Raw genomic sequence first — 16,804 nt, forward strand, 5'->3', positions numbered from 1 at the left:
GCCACGCCCCCACGCTGTTCGTTTTTGTAGTTGATGTAGCACTTGCCTGTGCTAAGATGTTTTTACAGTGTTGCGGTAGAGCCAAATGGCTGAACTCTAAGTGGTAAGGTGCCATGCTGTCAGTTTCAGTGAACTTGGGGGTCATGATGTAGTACCTCTCTGAAATGTCTGGAAAGGACACTGGGGATTGATTTAAGATAAATGGCTGGACATGACACTTTACGGGTTTGCTGTGCCAGTGTTGGCATGGCCACTCCAGCGTCATCAGGGTGCAATATTTCAACTTCGCCTTCTGAAACACCCTGGTGATCAGGGAAATAGAGGAAAGGTATAAGCAAAGATTTTGGGCAAGTTAATCAAAAGGGCATTACCCATTGCTTCTTGATGCCAAAGGCTCGTTCCTAAGTGCTGGTATTTCTTGTTGCTCCATCTGGTGAAGAGACCAATCATGGGTTTACCCCATTGTTGGAATAAGAAATCCACTTGTTCCTGGTGTAGTTCCCACTCATGGCAGTCTGAAAGTTGTCAAATGAGTGCCTCTGTTTGATCTTTTTGGCGAACTGCAAGTGCTGGATGCCAATGTCGATCTTGTGAGCAATGGCCCAGTCCCTTGGCAATTAAACTGCTGCTGAGAAAGGTTGAGAAGCGTTTCCCTTTGTTTATCTATAGAGAACATACATACTGTGTTGTCCATCCTGATTGGAGCTGCTTGACCTGCTATATTTGTGAAGAATGCTTGAAGGACTAATAGTAATGCTCAGTGCTCCAGCACATCGAGGTGAAGCATTCTTTCTGCATCTGGCCAAAGGTCACAGGTTCACAGTGGTTCCAGCTGAGTTCCTAGCCATTCATGGACGCGTCAGTAGTCATTACAATTGTTTTTGTTAAAGGTTGGAAAGAGAGACCGGTTGCTAGATTTTTTGAGAATCTCTAGCACAAAAGTTGTCTCATGGATTGACTGTGTCATCACAAGAGCCTTCAATTTGCTTCCATTGATTTTCCAGTTCTTATTCAAAAGGTATCATCCAAAGTCTGCAAAAAGGAAAGAGGCATACACTTGTTGACATTAGGCCTAACTGAGACTTGTACTGTCTGACCATACCCGTTTGCTCTCTGACAGACTCCTTGGCTTGCATTTTTACCACTCTCTCCCTAGATGTTAACACATTCCCCAGCTGTGTGTCTAGTATTGAACCCAGGAACTGAATTTTCAAGTGGGGTACTAAGGATGATTTCTTCTTGTTCAGCATGTGATCTCAGCTTTGAAAGAGATTGCAGCTGGCCGTTGTAGAAATCCTTGCAACTTCCTTTGATGGAGCTTTGATGAGCCAGTCATCTAAGTATGGGAATACCTGGTGAACTCTCACTTGAGGATGGCAATGACTGGAACAAAGCACTTAGTAAACATTAAAAGTGCTGACTTGAGTCCATAAGGAAGAGTCTTGTAATGGTAGAGTTGGGCTTCTACCAAAAGGTGGAGGTATCTCATGTGCTTTCAATGAAAGGATAAATGAAAGAATGTGCCATGAAATTGCCTTGAGGAGGGCCTCCACCAGTGTAATTAATCGAAAGGCTTGCTTTTCTACATTACTTTTAGCCCTTCTGACCAGACAAAATCCAGAATTAATATAGCTTTTATAGGCTTTCGTGGCTGTTCTATTCTCTAAAGTTACAATGGAAACATTGCTGCTCCAACGATGACATAGTAAGATTGAATTTCTTGGCCCCGTATTACATTAGGTTTTAAACCGGGAAACATCATCTGATGAATCCTGTGGATTAGGTGGGTTATTATCTTTTTTTGAAGTGACATTGTTTCTCTGTCATTAATATCTCCATCATCTCCATGTGCAATTTACCCATTTACATTGTCTATATCGGAAACATAGGATAAGCACTATCTTCTTCATCACCCATGTTCCCAGAAGTTGGTTGGATAAGAGGCTTACAGAATCGTCTGCGAGAATGCTCCGTTGGAGTTGTGAGGGGGGGGGTGATGGTTGATCAAGAGGAGTAGGTGGTAAGGTGATAGATGTCAGAAGTGGTAGTACAGGTACCACAGACATTGCAGGTTGAAAAGGCTGACACACAGGGTCCTCTGGTAGTAACCATTGGAAAGAGTAGATTATTTGTTGTAATGTAGACAAAAACATTTCTAGGAATGTGCACTACTTCTGGCTCTCTACTCTAACTAGAAGGGACACAAACACGCCGAGGGCTTACCGGCGTTGTCCTGTTGTTGCTGCAGTTACCGTTGTAGCCGTTTCCTGATACAACTAGCCGCACCCGCTCCGCGGGTGCCGCGTCGCAGTTCTGGGCTCGTGTGGCTGTTGGGAGCACGTTTGCTCACAGCCTACAGGAGGACTTGAGGGAGCAGGGACTCAGCTCGCACCATCAGCGCCACTGCAGGGACTCTCCTAACCAGGAGCCCCTGCTTCCCGGCACACCTGCTGACCTGTTGCCCCTCCCACCCCTCGCTCAGAGGGTGAAAAGCAGTGGAACTCCTCATTTCAGTGGGACACAAACACGCCGAGGGCTTACCGGCGTTGTCCTGTTGTTGCTGCAGTTACCGTTGTAGCCGTTTCCTGATACAACTAGCCGCACCCGCTCCGCGGGTGCCGCGTCGCAGTTCTGGGCTCGTGTGGCTGTTGGGAGCACGTTTGCTCACAGCCTACAGGAGGACTTGAGGGAGCAGGGACTCAGCTCGCACCATCAGCGCCGCTGCAGGGACTCTCCTAACCAGGAGCCCCTGCTTCCCGGCACACCTGCTGACCTGTTGCCCCTCCCACCCCTCGCTCAGAGGGTGAAAAGCAGTGGAACTCCTCATTTCAGTGTGACACAAACACGCCGAGGGCTTACCGGCGTTGTCCTGTTGTTGCTGCAGTTACCGTTGTAGCCGTTTCCTGATACAACTAGCCGCACCCGCTCCGCGGGTGCCGCGTCGCAGTTCTGGGCTCGTGTGGCTGTTGGGAGCACGTTTGCTCACAGCCTACAGGAGGACTTGAGGGAGCAGGGACTCAGCTCGCACCATCAGCGCCGCTGCAGGGACTCTCCTAACCAGGAGCCCCTGCTTCCCGGCACACCTGCTGACCTGTTGCCCCTCCCACCCCTCGCTCAGAGGGTGAAAAGCAGTGGAACTCCTCATTTCAGTGGGACACAAACACGCCGAGGGCTTACCGGCGTTGTCCTGTTGTTGCTGCAGTTACCGTTGTAGCCGTTTCCTGATACAACTAGCCGCACCCGCTCCGCGGGTGCCGCGTCGCAGTTCTGGGCTCGTGTGGCTGTTGGGAGCACGTTTGCTCACAGCCTACAGGAGGACTTGAGGGAGCAGGGACTCAGCTCGCACCATCAGCGCCGCTGCAGGGACTCTCCTAACCAGGAGCCCCTGCTTCCCGGCACACCTGCTGACCTGTTGCCCCTCCCACCCCTCGCTCAGAGGGTGAAAAGCAGTGGAACTCCTCATTTCAGTGGGACACAAACACGCCGAGGGCTTACCGGCGTTGTCCTGTTGTTGCTGCAGTTACCGTTGTAGCCGTTTCCTGATACAACTAGCCGCACCCGCTCCGCGGGTGCCGCGTCGCAGTTCTGGGCTCGTGTGGCTGTTGGGAGCACGTTTGCTCACAGCCTACAGGAGGACTTGAGGGAGCAGGGACTCAGCTCGCACCATCAGTGCCGCTGCAGGGACTCTCCTAACCAGGAGCCCCTGCTTCCCGGCACACCTGCTGACCTGTTGCCCCTCCCACCCCTCGCTTCACGCCCCCACAAAGGTACGCCCCTTCCCCGCTGTGCGGGAGCACACGGGAGCATCGCGGGAGAAGCCCGGGACAAGGGCGGGACCATCTTTGGCCATCAGAGGCCGGGCCGGGCCACATCTCTTGGCTCAACTAAACGATCACGGGAGCAGCGGGAACATGGCCTCAGGTACCAACTCTAGGAAAGCTGCGGGAAACGTAGTTATAGGCACAATGGACCAATTTATAACTCGGCCTGTCTTCATTGTAGAAAAGGAGATAATTCTAACCGAACGGAGACTTTCCCGGGACTCTGAGGGCCTACCACACAAGCGCTCATCCCTGGGCGCTCTTGCCCTAGTCCCTAGTCCTGTAAATGCACCAACTACACCATTGGTGGTAACTGACACTCCGGACATTGATGAGAGGGTGAGTCGGATTAGGGCAAGCCTAGATAGGATAACGACCGTTGCATTAGACATTGCTCACGACTCAACACCCCCAAATTTACCTGACCCAATTGATCCTTTGCTGGGGGCCCAAAATTACGAACTAGACCGTGAGATCAACAATGACCAAAGTCCTTCTGTCACGCCCAACGAAGCTCTAAACCTTCCCCCCATAGCCGCACCTATTGAAGCTAGTACCTCCCGAGTAGTGGCTTCAGAAAATACTCCACTAGGGAAACCAGCACCAGGACTAGCTGCACACAGGAAGAGAAAGCGTCCTGTTAGTCCTCGCAGGGGGGGCTCCCAAAAGCCATACAGTAAAGTAAGTAGGCACAATGTGCCTAAAGGGGGTACCTTCTCAAACCACATCCTACACCCTAAAACTACTATCATCCACACTAGAGTTACTTTACCCAAGGGTCCTGCTCGCCCGCTAGGCATAGCAGGCCCGTCAGCGTCTCTTAGCACTACCTCAGTTCCCCAGGCTGTGCATACTGAGATCGCCACCCCACCCCTAGATGTTGAGAGCATAATTAGGTCTGTGGTGATGCCCCTTGCAGATAAGATCGACAGTCTCACACGAAAATTAGCCACCCTTGAGCAATCAATGTTGGATAATTTCTACGCTGTGAAATCACTGGTTAAATTTCACTCCAATCTGCAGGGCGAAGACAACGGAGGGTTAAGGAGCGGCGTTGTTACCCCAGTATCCTCGGAGCCAATGTCTCGTCAAAATGTGCCTGTACTTGGGGAGGCCCCACAGGCACCACAACCTAACACTGGAACCAGCCCTGCCCCACAAACCCCTATCTTTAGACCCAGTTCGGGCCCCCAAAGGAAAAAACCTGAAACCCAAGCGCTAAAGGCCCCCAAGGTTAACTTTGCTCCTAATCCTGAGCCCATAGCGTCAACCTCTAAAGTAGCAGGAAATGCTCCAACCACGCCGAATGGAAATATAACTCCATCCATTCGCGCTTCTGGTAGTCAGGCTGCGCCTATAGCGTCAACCGCTAAACTAGCAGGAAATGCTTCAACTACGCCGAATGGAAATATAACTCCATCCATTCGCACTTCTGGCAGCCAGGCTGCGCCCAAACCCTTAGCCAAATCTCAAGCTAAAATATCATCAGGCAGGGCAAAAACTCACACACCCAATGCTAGCCTCCCCCCTGGGTGTAAACCGTATGTGGTAATCCTCACGGGGGTCCCGGAGCTTGAGGAGGGTTCTCGTGAGGTGTACTCCGATCTCAAACACAAGACCCTCTCTTGGCTTAAAGCAAACAGACCCCTCCCAGGGCATATTGATGGCAGAATAGCCCATGTTCGTCGTGTGGGGTGGATTGGCAATAGATACAAAGATTTAACTGGGGACTGTGTGCTGATTAATTTCAACGATCCTAGAGCAGCAGGTATGATTTGCAGCCAGCAGTCGCATTACAACTTCTGCGACATACAAACTAGGGACCTGGGGTACTTTTATCGTCCCCCCCCGTCATCTGGGTTTAAGAAGTTTATTCCGGATGGGGGTAGAGGCGCATGGTACCCCCATTACCCAGCCCTGGATGTTAGAGCTAGGGCATGGACGCCGACCCAAACGGCCCCACCCCAGGGATGGGGTTGGTGACTTGGCGATCAAGTGGTGTTAAACGCCCCTCCACCTAAACCTAAGGTTATTGCACCACGTACAGCTGGGAGGGTCTCCCCGATATTAGTTAACCCCCCTGTGTCCCAACCCACGCCCTCCTCCCTCACCCCCTCCTCCTTAGGTTGTTGGACTGAGTTTACTGAGCCCACGGAAGGAGTAGAAATCTCGGGGGCCCCGGGTGGGATAGTTGGATGTGCTGGATCCCCGATTCGCCCTACCCTGAAGGCTATCAGCTGGAATGTGGCAGGCCTAAATAACAAGTTGGATATCCCGGATTGGGTGGCGCTCATTGAGCCCCACGCAGTCTGCGCATTCCAAGAAACATGGTGTGTGGAACCAAGGCACAGAGTAGGACATGCTACCTTCTCTGTCCCGGCAGGTATCCCAGTATCAGGAAGAGGACGTCCATTTGGAGGTCTCCTAGTCTGGGTTGACATATCATTAGGATGGGGAGTATTCCATCATCCCCAAAAATCACCAGATTTGATGTGGCTTACAGTAAAATGCCCAAATAAGGTTGAGAAGCTGGAGATTTTTAACATTTATGCACGAGGGGTTTCAGGGAGGGCCTCGTCACCAACCCTCATGGCTCTGGAAGCAGCCTTGGGGGAGTGCCGTGGAGACTCTCTAATTTTGGTGATGGGGGACTTCAACTGTACTTTTGAGCCCTTGATGGCCGATGAATCCTTGGATCTGTATGACGAAGATTCAAGGAGAGGCGTTCCGTCCCTTGATCTTCCAATTGTCAAAAGATGGACTTCTAAAATCGTCCAATTGAATTCCCTAACACTAGAGAATGGCTTGAGAGCAGCCAATGGGAGAACACGGTCAGACCTACAGGGGGCACATACGTACAATAGGGTGGGTCACTCATCTAGGATAGATTACATCCTTTTAAACTTTCCTTTGTGGGCGTACATGGAGGACATGATAGTTCTGCCCTCCTCGGAAAGTGATCATAATGCACTTTCACTATCTTTATTACATTGGTGGCGGGACAGCGGCTCACTCCTTGGAGCTCCTGACGCATCTAAGCAGAGGTCATCGGGGGGGGTGGTCCCCTCAAATTGCCTCAGACGCTTAAAATGGGACAAAGTGGCTATTGACGAAGAAAAACTATCCTGCATCAGAGCCGTTATTGCTGCAGCTTCTGAAATTCTGGAAAGTCATCCTCCCAGCCCGCACAAGGTTTCAGCTATGTTTAGCGAGGTTTCGACATCGATAGGGGACTTGTTCATGGCCAAACTAAACACCAAGGGAAACAAAAACCACGTTAAACGACAGGGCAAATTAGGCTGGTACTCTTATGCGTGCCGTGCTGGAAAGAGAGCCCTAATTTTGGCAGTAAAGAGTGGTGATGCAGCAGCAATAGCTACCAAGCGCAAGTCCTATAAACTTGTATTAAAGGCAGCCAGGAGAGACTGGGAAGATGCCTTCTGGCAGGAACTTCGTGTAGCTAGCGCAGAGAAAAATGCAAAAGGTTTTTGGGACTTGTTACGAAAGAAAAACAGACCTTTGGACACTGTCATTACATGTGATATAACCGAAGATCTGTGGTATTTACACTTTTCAAAACTGTATACAGCACCTGCTGTAGATTCGATGGATTTTCCACTACCACAGATCCATCGAGGTGATGGCAGCTACGAGGAGAGTTTATTCTCCAGGAAAGAGGTTGAAACTGCCATAAAATCCTTAGTCCCCCGCAAAGCAGCTGGACCCGATGGCCTTCCTGGCGACCTTCTCCGCATGGACACAGGCGAATGGGGTACGCTAATTGCATCACTATTAAACGCAGCTATGGCAGGTGCCCCCCTTCCTGCTTCTTGGATGGCTGCCGAGGTGGTCCCTCTGCACAAGAAAGGCTCAAGAGACGACCCAGCTAATTATAGACCGATTAGCTTAATAGACTCCTCCCAAAAAGTGGCGGGTAAGGTCCTCCTATCTAGGGTTTAGCAGTGGGCAGATGAAAATAAGATACTCTCGGACTTTCAGGCTGGGTTCAGAGCCGGTACAGGAACAATAGAACAAATGCTAAGGCTGCTCATGATCCACTGGAAGGTCATCACGATTGGGAAGGGTACCTTATATCTGGCCTTCATCGACCTCCGGACGGCTTTTGATTTGGTGCCTAGAAACAACTTGTGGAAGGTGCTGTGTGACCTCGGCATGCCACCCTACTTGCTCCATCTGATCATGAGGTTTCACGAAAATAACTACGCCCAAATACGCTGGGGGCCAAATGGACAAAAGACCTCAAGAATAGAGGTGAATAGAGGTGTGCGGCAAGGCTGCGTACTTGCCCCAACCCTATTCTCCCTATATGTAAATGGGGTGGTGGACTTCTTGACCCAGACACCAGCAGATGCACCCCGTCTGGCAGGTCGTTTAATCCCTACCATGCTTTTTGCTGACGATACTTTACTTTTGTCAAAATCCCCAATGGGCCTGCAACAGCTTCTCTCCGGATTTGACAATTTTTGCAAGCAGAGAGGTCTCTGTATCAATACAGACAAAACCAAGTATCTCATTTTGAACCCCCCACAAAAGCTTGGTCCCCCCCCAACATTGGGGTCCGTTGCACTGGAAAGAACTAAGATATTTGACTACCTGGGCATCCGCTTGGTGGATTCTATGAAATGGGACTGTCATCTGACCAAAATGTTGTTGAGCCTGAAAAGAGTGACTGGGGCCCTGTTGAAAGAGCAGAGAGCAGCATCTACAAGACCAATAGCAGCAGTGATGGATATTTACTCGGCCAGAGGAGTGAGCGCAGCTCTTTATGGGGCAGAGCTCTGGGGGATGTCAAACATGAAAGAGCTAACCCGAGCCGAGAATGCCTTTCTGAGAAGCCTAATGCCCCTCGGCCCTTCTGTCCCAATTTTACCCTTGCAACTGGACATGGGCTGCCGGGCGATTGAAGATCAAGCAAAATTACGCCCCCTGTTACTGTGGGCCCGCATCTGGAGAGTGCCAGAGCTCTCAAGCTATGCGGATGGCCTACGGGAGATAATTAATTCCACAGGCTGGGCAAAAGTAAAATGGCTTAGGGACATTAAGGCTCTACTGACAAATTTGGGGCTGGAAGAAGCATGGCACCAACAGTCAGCCCCGCCTAAATCCACGTTAAAACAACTCTATTGGACATGGGTGGCAAATAAAAGAAACTCCTCCTTAACGACCTGTAAGTCGACCAGAAACTTTGTGGAGTTCAAAGATGTCCCCATTAGAGAATTGTACCTGGACATTATTTCTGCCCCATGGGAAAGATCCCTGTATTTTAAATTTAGAGTAGGTCTTCTCCCCGTAATGGAGCTCACATGCCATTGGAAAATTCCATACCAGACTGCGCCATGGTGTCCATTCTGCCCTCAGTGTCGTGAATCTGTCCCTCATCTGTTATTCGAGTGCCCTGCCTACAAGGTTCCACGTATGAAATGGATGAAACCAATGTGTCTCACCTTGGGCACCAGACATTGTAACGTGGCACTACGAATATTACGTACAGACACTCGTTCATTCTTCGCATGCGCCACCTCAAAGTTCCTAGGTTGGGCATGGCGAATACGGTCAAAAAGTCTTAGGCAAATTGTTTAATCATGATCTTAACTTATGGTCTGTTTTTGGCCTATTTTTAAGGTTTTTTTTTAATGCTTTTTATCTAGTAATGTTTTTATCTATTAATGTTTTAAACTGAATTTACTATGTATGTACGCTTTTTAAGATATTTTTTATGTCGAAATAAAGCCTATTTGACTTGATTTCTAGGAATGTGCACTACTTCTGGCTCTCTACTCTAACTAGAAGATACAAGAGTGTGTAAATTCTGAGGAACGGCAGGCACACTTATGGATGGGTTTGTCCTTATTTATTCCATCTTCAGAATCAGGAAAGTAGCATACATCCAATTGTGTTTTACTGTATGCGGTCTGTGATACCAACTAACTGACATCCTCTTCCTGTTCTCTCTCTAGGATCTGGGATGGTAGAGAAGTAGAGATCGTTAATGGTGAAAGAAAAAGGTGCCACAAATACCGTGGTCAATGGTGTCGTCATCTACAGAATTGACATCAATGTTGTCATCAACAGGCTCAATGTCGATTGCCTCCGCATCGTCGTCATTTGAGCCACTGGTGTGGATGAGAGCGGTAATGGAGGCATACATAGTGCTGTCATCAATGGTTTTGTTGCACAAGTTACTTACCTTCAGTAACGATAAATCTGTAAGAAACAGTAGTTAGTGTTAGATTCCTTACCTTAGAATATCCCCAGGCGTCAGACTGGATCCGGAAAGTTTTGCGTAGCAGTACCCCTGCGCGTCGGTAGGCGTCATCTGCGGCTCCACGTCCGTCGTCGTTGGCGCCGGGATGACGTCGCCGGAGTACTTAGACGCCGCCCAAAGGCGCTGATGTCAGTTCTTATACACAGCTTTCCCGCGCCAGAAACGCGAGCCATGATAAAAACCAACACTGGTGCCATGAAACTAGGGCCCTCAAAGGGAATACCTTAACCCTAGATATCGGTTCGCAGAATGGGGAGGATGGGTGGGGAGGTAAGGAATCTAACACTAACTACTGTTTCTTACAGATATATCGTTACTGAAGGTAAGTAACTTGTGCATCTGAAAGAAACGGGATAATGTTAGATTCCTTACCTTAGAATAGATACCCCAGGAATACCAACCCCGGTGGTGGGTCTGCGAACCAATGATCACACCAGAAAGTCCTGGAGAACAGAACAGCCGAAAAAGCCATCTCTCCAGACTTGGCTGTCCAGGCAGTAGTGTCTAGCGAACGTGTGCAGCGAGGCCCATGTAGCTGCCTTACAGATGTCCTGCAAGGGGACTCCCCGACCCAGGGCAGTAGTAGCCACCGTGGCCCGAGTGGAATGGGCACGCAGCCCCACAGGAGGCTCCTTTTTAGCCAGTGAATGACAAGCCTTTATGCACAAACAAAACCATCGAGAAATGGTCCGTTTGTGCACCGCCTGTCCCTTCTTAGCGCCTACGTAACCAACAAAGAGCTGGTCATCCACCCGGAACTGGTGAGTGCGGTCCAGATAGAATGAGATCGCACGTTTTGGGTCCGGACGGTGGAGCCTCTCTTCCTCTTTCGAGGGATGCGGAGGCAGAAAGAAGGTGGGCAAGGTGATGGACTGCCCCATGTTGAAGGCTGTGACTACTTTGGGCAGGAAAGAGGGACGTGTTCTTAAGACCACTTTGTCCAGATGGACAGAAAGGAAAGGAGGCTTAGAAGATAGAGCCTGGAGCTCACTCACCCTCCTTGCAGAGGTGATGACAACCAGGAATGCAGCCTTAAGAGTAAGAAGACGGAGAGGACAATTGTGAAGTGGCTCAAAGGGAGCACACATCAGATAAGTCAGAACAAGATTCAAGTCCCACTGAGGCATCACGAAAGGGATAGGAGGAAACATGTGAGTGATGCCCTTCAAGAATCTCTGTACAACAGGGGACTTGAAAAGAGAAGGCTGAAATGGCATTGAGGTAGTCTTTGACAGTGCCCAGAGCAGAGCCCTGCTGGGCAAGAGAAAGAAGAAAGAGGAGAACCTCAGAAAGAGGGGCAGAGAGTGGATCCACAGCCTTTGCTGTGCACCATGCCACAAATTTGTTCCACCTGCAGGCGTATACCGTTTTTGTGGAGGGACGCCTGGCTGCCAGAATGACATCACAGACTTCAGGAGGCAAGTCAAATGGCCTCAACTGCCGCCGCTCAATCTCCACGCATGGAGGTGGAGGCTGGACAGGTTCGGGTGGAGGACCATCCCCTGCTGCTGCGACAGAAGGTCCTCCTGAGGAGGCAGACGAATCGGGGGATCGACTGACATGCTAAGTGTAGGAAGGTGGATACCGGACTATGGTTACCCCAGATTTTTTTGCCTTGTGTTTAGCTGGTTTTCGACTTAGTTGGCCTGGGATCCTGCTAATCAGGGCCCAGGCTATCTGCTCTCTCTTAAAATGGACTCCATGTACCCTAGGTGCATAATTAAATTGGTACTGGACACCTTATCAGACCGTGTACAGTGCACTATAAGTGCCCAGGTCATAGGCGCATCCAAGGCCACCAGGGGCTGCAGCATATCTTTTGCCACCCCTGGCTGGTCCTTAAATCGACACAACTGGCTGATCACTCAGCTGGGGCAAGGTGGTGCAATCACCCCTGGCTTAGATATAGTATACCTATATCCAAACCTATATCTGGACACATATATAACTATAAGTCACTTCTGTGGCAGGCTTTAACAATCCTGGAGGCAGAGTGCTTGATTTTATGTGAGATGGTGCTCTAGCATGAGCTGAGCCTGTCTGCAGCGTTCGGAGCCATTTCCTTATAGCTAGTGATACTGCCATACCATATACTCTTAAGTGCATTAAAATCCTCGCGGTTAATGCTAACTTTGGTTTGGCTTTATCAAATCATGTTGTGTTTCGTGTCATACACTTTGGAATACTACCCCCTTGCCAGTTCTGGCAACGGGTGTAGCATTCCACCCTTCTAGAGGGAGAAGACATGTTACTTTACTTAAAACGCGGTTAATCCTGACCAGAGCCTCAGCATCACAAAATGGATGCTGCTGCCCCGACACAAGTCTGACCTCCTGCTGCTGACCGAAACTTGGCAGGGGAGGCCTGGACAAAGGGTTTCCTGTCACAGGGAGGTGCTACACCACCCCAGACAGGAGATAGTGGATTGGAGCAGGGAGGGTTGAAAGAAACTAGACACTGCCTGGGGCACACAAGGAGTCCCATGCAAAATCCAGTCAAACCGGTTCTGGGGCACTCCAGACCCAGCTCTGGCGCAAAACTGGACAAAGGGAAAGGCGTGTAACCACCCCCTTCCTGGGTCCCACCCATAGGAGGGACCTAGCAGGTAATCCAGCCCCTTGATTTGGAATAAAGGTAGGAGCTGTGCCAATGCACATCAGATTATCCTGACTGAAACTTATGAAACGAAACTCTGGACCCTTCGACATCCCACTCGACGTGGAAGACTGAAGAATTTCCCTTGTGGTCAAGGAGTGACCACCCTGTGCAAACAGGCACCATCCAGCGCGGCACCGTTTGCTTTGTTGCAGTTCCCGCCGGAACTCGAGCGACAGAGATCGACAAGACCCAGCGTTCCTGCCTTCCAACAGCCCAATTCACAGTCCCTGCAAAGCTGAGACCCGTGGAGGCGACCTGAAGCGTGGGGCCAGCCATCTAATTGCATTTGCCAAGGCCTGTTAACTCTGATCCGGGAGCCGACACCGCCGACAGCGAGAGCCTTCGTGGGACAGCTCGTGATCCACTCCTGGACGTCCTCAATGCCCCAGAGTCCACGTGGCAGCGGAGACAAGCTTCACGACAACCAACTGATTGCGCCCGACATTGCCTGGTTCCTTCCTGGTTCCTGCCTGGTCACTGGCTAGTGACCCAGACTCTGTCCCCTCTGCTTTCAGGTACTCTACATCTTCGATCCACCCTTGGATCCAACCGGACTCTTCTCTTCTGACCGCCTGCAGCATCTTCATCTCCAGGCTCCATAGATCTACACGACGAGACCCGACACACTTTTGCACCTGTGCACCCGCTTCCTGTGGGTGAGGTAACTCTTGAACGCCGGTGCTCCTGTATTGGTTTACACCTCTAGTGTCTAAGTCTAAAGTTTTGTCCTTCTAGTCCAGACGGAAGACTCTTAAAACTGTAACTCGATAACTTTTACGCACCATTGACTTTGCATTAGTGCATGCGTGTGCTTTTAGCGCTGCACCCGAATCCCGCAGGCTACTCCCGTCCTAACTGCTGTCAGTCCAGTGTAGTCCCAGCGATTTATAAGGCCCTAGGCCTTACCACTGATCGATTAGTGATACTTATACCACTTTTTTGATATATGGTTTGAGTGGCCACCGGCCTCATCCATAATTGTGCAACTTTCATATGTTATACTGTGCTTTTGTTTAAACGCTTGTGCTTCTATACTCATAAAGAGTATAGGGGATTATTCTGAGAATAAATACATATATTTTTATAATATATAACTTGTGTGGTGTCCTTTCATTTGATATTACAGGATTGCATATGGTAAATCAACTGGCTTCACATGCCTTCTTGAGTTAAGCCTTTAGGCTGCTTAGTCCATGCTACCCCTAGGATAGCTTGTCCTTTTTAAGGTTGACTTACAACCACCACCATAAGGGATTGTTTGGACTGATACAAGGTGCCCCCAGAATTGGAGACATCATACATCAGGCCAACTTCTCACACTAAGTAGCTCGGGATACCAGTATCTTCGTGCAAGGGTTGGGATTTGGGAGACTGCATGCATTTGTGCTTTCTGCTGTCAATGCTTGTGGTAATAACGGGGAAATTAACAATAAAAACGCTACCACTAGACCACAAAATCAGGTTCACAAAACGACAAAAAAACAAGCCACACACTGTGAGACCAGACCTTCTGGCATTGCCAGATTGCTATATAGGCTAGTCCAAACCTGTTTCCAAGTTGAAAATTCTGAACAGGAAGCATTTTCCATACATGAAAAAAACCCTCACCTGAGCAAAATGACCTTTACCAGGTGTGGTAAATACCCCACTTGAGTTCTCAAAATGTTAGTCTGCTCAAAAACGGAAAGAAGTAGAGAAGCAGTTTGGTGTGTCACATTTTAAAGGCAGACCAAAATAGAAGTAGGTGCCAGTTGGTGACACTCACAACGACTGGAACTCACATGCATGGAAGGGCACTTCTTCATAGAAAACAATAACAGTGACATTGGTAATTATTTTTTGGGTTTTACGGTATTGGCTGTCAACGTTTGGAATTACCATTATTTAGGAAGACGGGAACACAGGAATGGCAAAACCCCACTTTTGCAAAAAGAACAATTGATGGACAGAATGCTTAACAATGTCATACATTCACCCCTGTACAGAGATCTGGGCCTACATCCATTGTTGTATTGCTCCCTATGCCATTCCAGTTTTAACCCATCCATATGCAAATCAGACTTGTCCCTGTTCTCCATGGGAACAGTCCAGTCCGAACTGCCAAGCAAGGTTCTCCCTGGACTGGAAACAAGAATCCTAAGACCAGTTTCGGGGTTTCACCCCTCATCAGCCAGGCTAGCTTGACTCCAGTGGCACGGAGAGCAAGGGAACCATGTCTGGGCATACCCGTCCCACTTGTGGTGACAATTCCAAAAAGAACCCCACTTTTTAACCACATGTCAGTTCGTTAAGTTCCCTTCTTTTATCCATCTTTATTAACACTACCCTTGTCTCCCTTTGAATTTTGAAAGCCATAGTTCATTCTTCGGCTGCCCATAAATTATGGTAATGGGCACTATTCCATTATTCAACATGCCGTTATCCTCATAATTAACTTGAATGACAAATCACATTCCTCCACACTAAGCATACAAATGAATGAGGATATGATGTTTACAGGTAGAAAAACTTAGTGTACCTCTTCCTTGCACGCAGGACCTTTAGACGCTGCACATCCAACATTGCTTTCTCTTCTTCAGAAAGCGCGTCATACTCCTCTTCATCCATATCTTTTAGGCGTTTCTTCTCCTTCTCAAGCTTTTCCTTCTCCTCCAGGTCTTTAAGAGTAACAATTCAGAACAAAGGGGAAGTAAATGATTACGCATTACATGTCTCCAATCAAGGAAGTCACTAAACAAAAGAGCTTGAGAATACCAACTAGTGATTGACAAACATAATACTTCAAAGAACCTTCGATACTCTTAGACCACAAGCACCCATTACCAGTTTGATGGAACTGCCACAATGTAGTGGCCAGTTCAGGAATTAACTCTTCAGGTTGTTACGTTTCAAAACTTAGGAGAGACCAGTACTACTCATTGACATCCCTGCCATCACTTTAGCACAGCTAGTTCTGGGCCTTCTGTGTGCCTCCTGGGTTCTAGAGCCCAAAGTGACTTATTTTTCATCAGCCAGTCAGCCTGCCACTGAAGGTAAAACTGGGAATAGAAGGTGAGCACTGGTAGTACAGGAAGGCTACCATGCTTAGGAGATGCTAAATAAGCACTTTTGTTATAGTGTGTAAACAAATGAGTGCATGGTGGCCCAAACGCTTGGCACTACTGGGTCAGATAAAAAAACGAACACAATGTTAAACATCAGGTACTCCTCATCTTATGTCCTGCCACAGCCGTTGGGTACGGTGACTGGTGGATAGAGGAGTGCCAGCTGGAACAGGTGGTTGTCCTGGAGAGTTTGGCACATTCTGCACAAAACCTCTGTCTAGGTGACATTGGGCTGGGAACCAGCTCTCTCTACTCTCTGGTAGCAGCAAGATGCAACAACGTATTCATACAAACCACTCTAGCCAGCCTTATTCTTGAGTAAATGGAAACCCTGAGCTGGGGGAAGTTAGCCGGGCACAGCTGCATGGTTACTCACTACCTATACAATGAAAGAGTGAAGAACAATTGTTACTTACCTGTAAACAGGTGTCTTTCATAGATTCACATGCTTCAATATCCCCCGTCGTCGGAGTGGGAGTCCCACGGTAAATAAAATAGCAATAATATAATATATATATATATATATATATATATATATATATATATATATATATATATATATATATATATATATATATATATATATATATATATATATATATATATGTAACAGCATAAAACCTGAAATATGTAATAGAAAAAAGGCATAACAAGCCTACACATATTTCTACATAGGAATGCATGGAAAAGGAAAAAACCATTTGCAGTCTATCATTGTCATTATGTTGGTCCAAACTACAGCCAATCAGGCGCCAGCAACCCTCTAGAACCTTCTCCTCAGAGCTCAGCACCTCAGATTTTCGTAGCACAAGAGTGACCACAGAGTCTATGAGCAGAAGAGAGCCTCTGAGGGGAGGAGGGTGGGTCGCATGTGAATCTATGAAAGACACCAATACTGGAGAACCACCTGTTTACAGTTAAGTAACAATTGTTCT

General features: G+C 48.5%; 1 protein-coding gene across 2 annotated transcripts in view; it reads right to left on the reverse strand.

The window, feature by feature from the left end:
- HYDIN (HYDIN axonemal central pair apparatus protein) overlaps positions 1-16,804 on the reverse strand; it is a 3,619,565-nt gene that overhangs the window by 1,900,813 nt on the left and 1,701,948 nt on the right. For both annotated transcript variants that reach the window (XM_078670948.1, XM_078670947.1), the window contains exon 44: positions 15,284-15,422. In XM_078670948.1, the coding sequence (XP_078527074.1) occupies positions 15,284-15,422 (139 nt within the window). The remainder of the gene's footprint in view (positions 1-15,283; positions 15,423-16,804) is intronic.

Source organism: Lissotriton helveticus, chromosome 12 (assembly GCF_964261635.1).
Source record: "Lissotriton helveticus chromosome 12, aLisHel1.1, whole genome shotgun sequence".
Taxonomy (NCBI): Eukaryota; Metazoa; Chordata; class Amphibia; order Caudata; family Salamandridae; genus Lissotriton; species Lissotriton helveticus.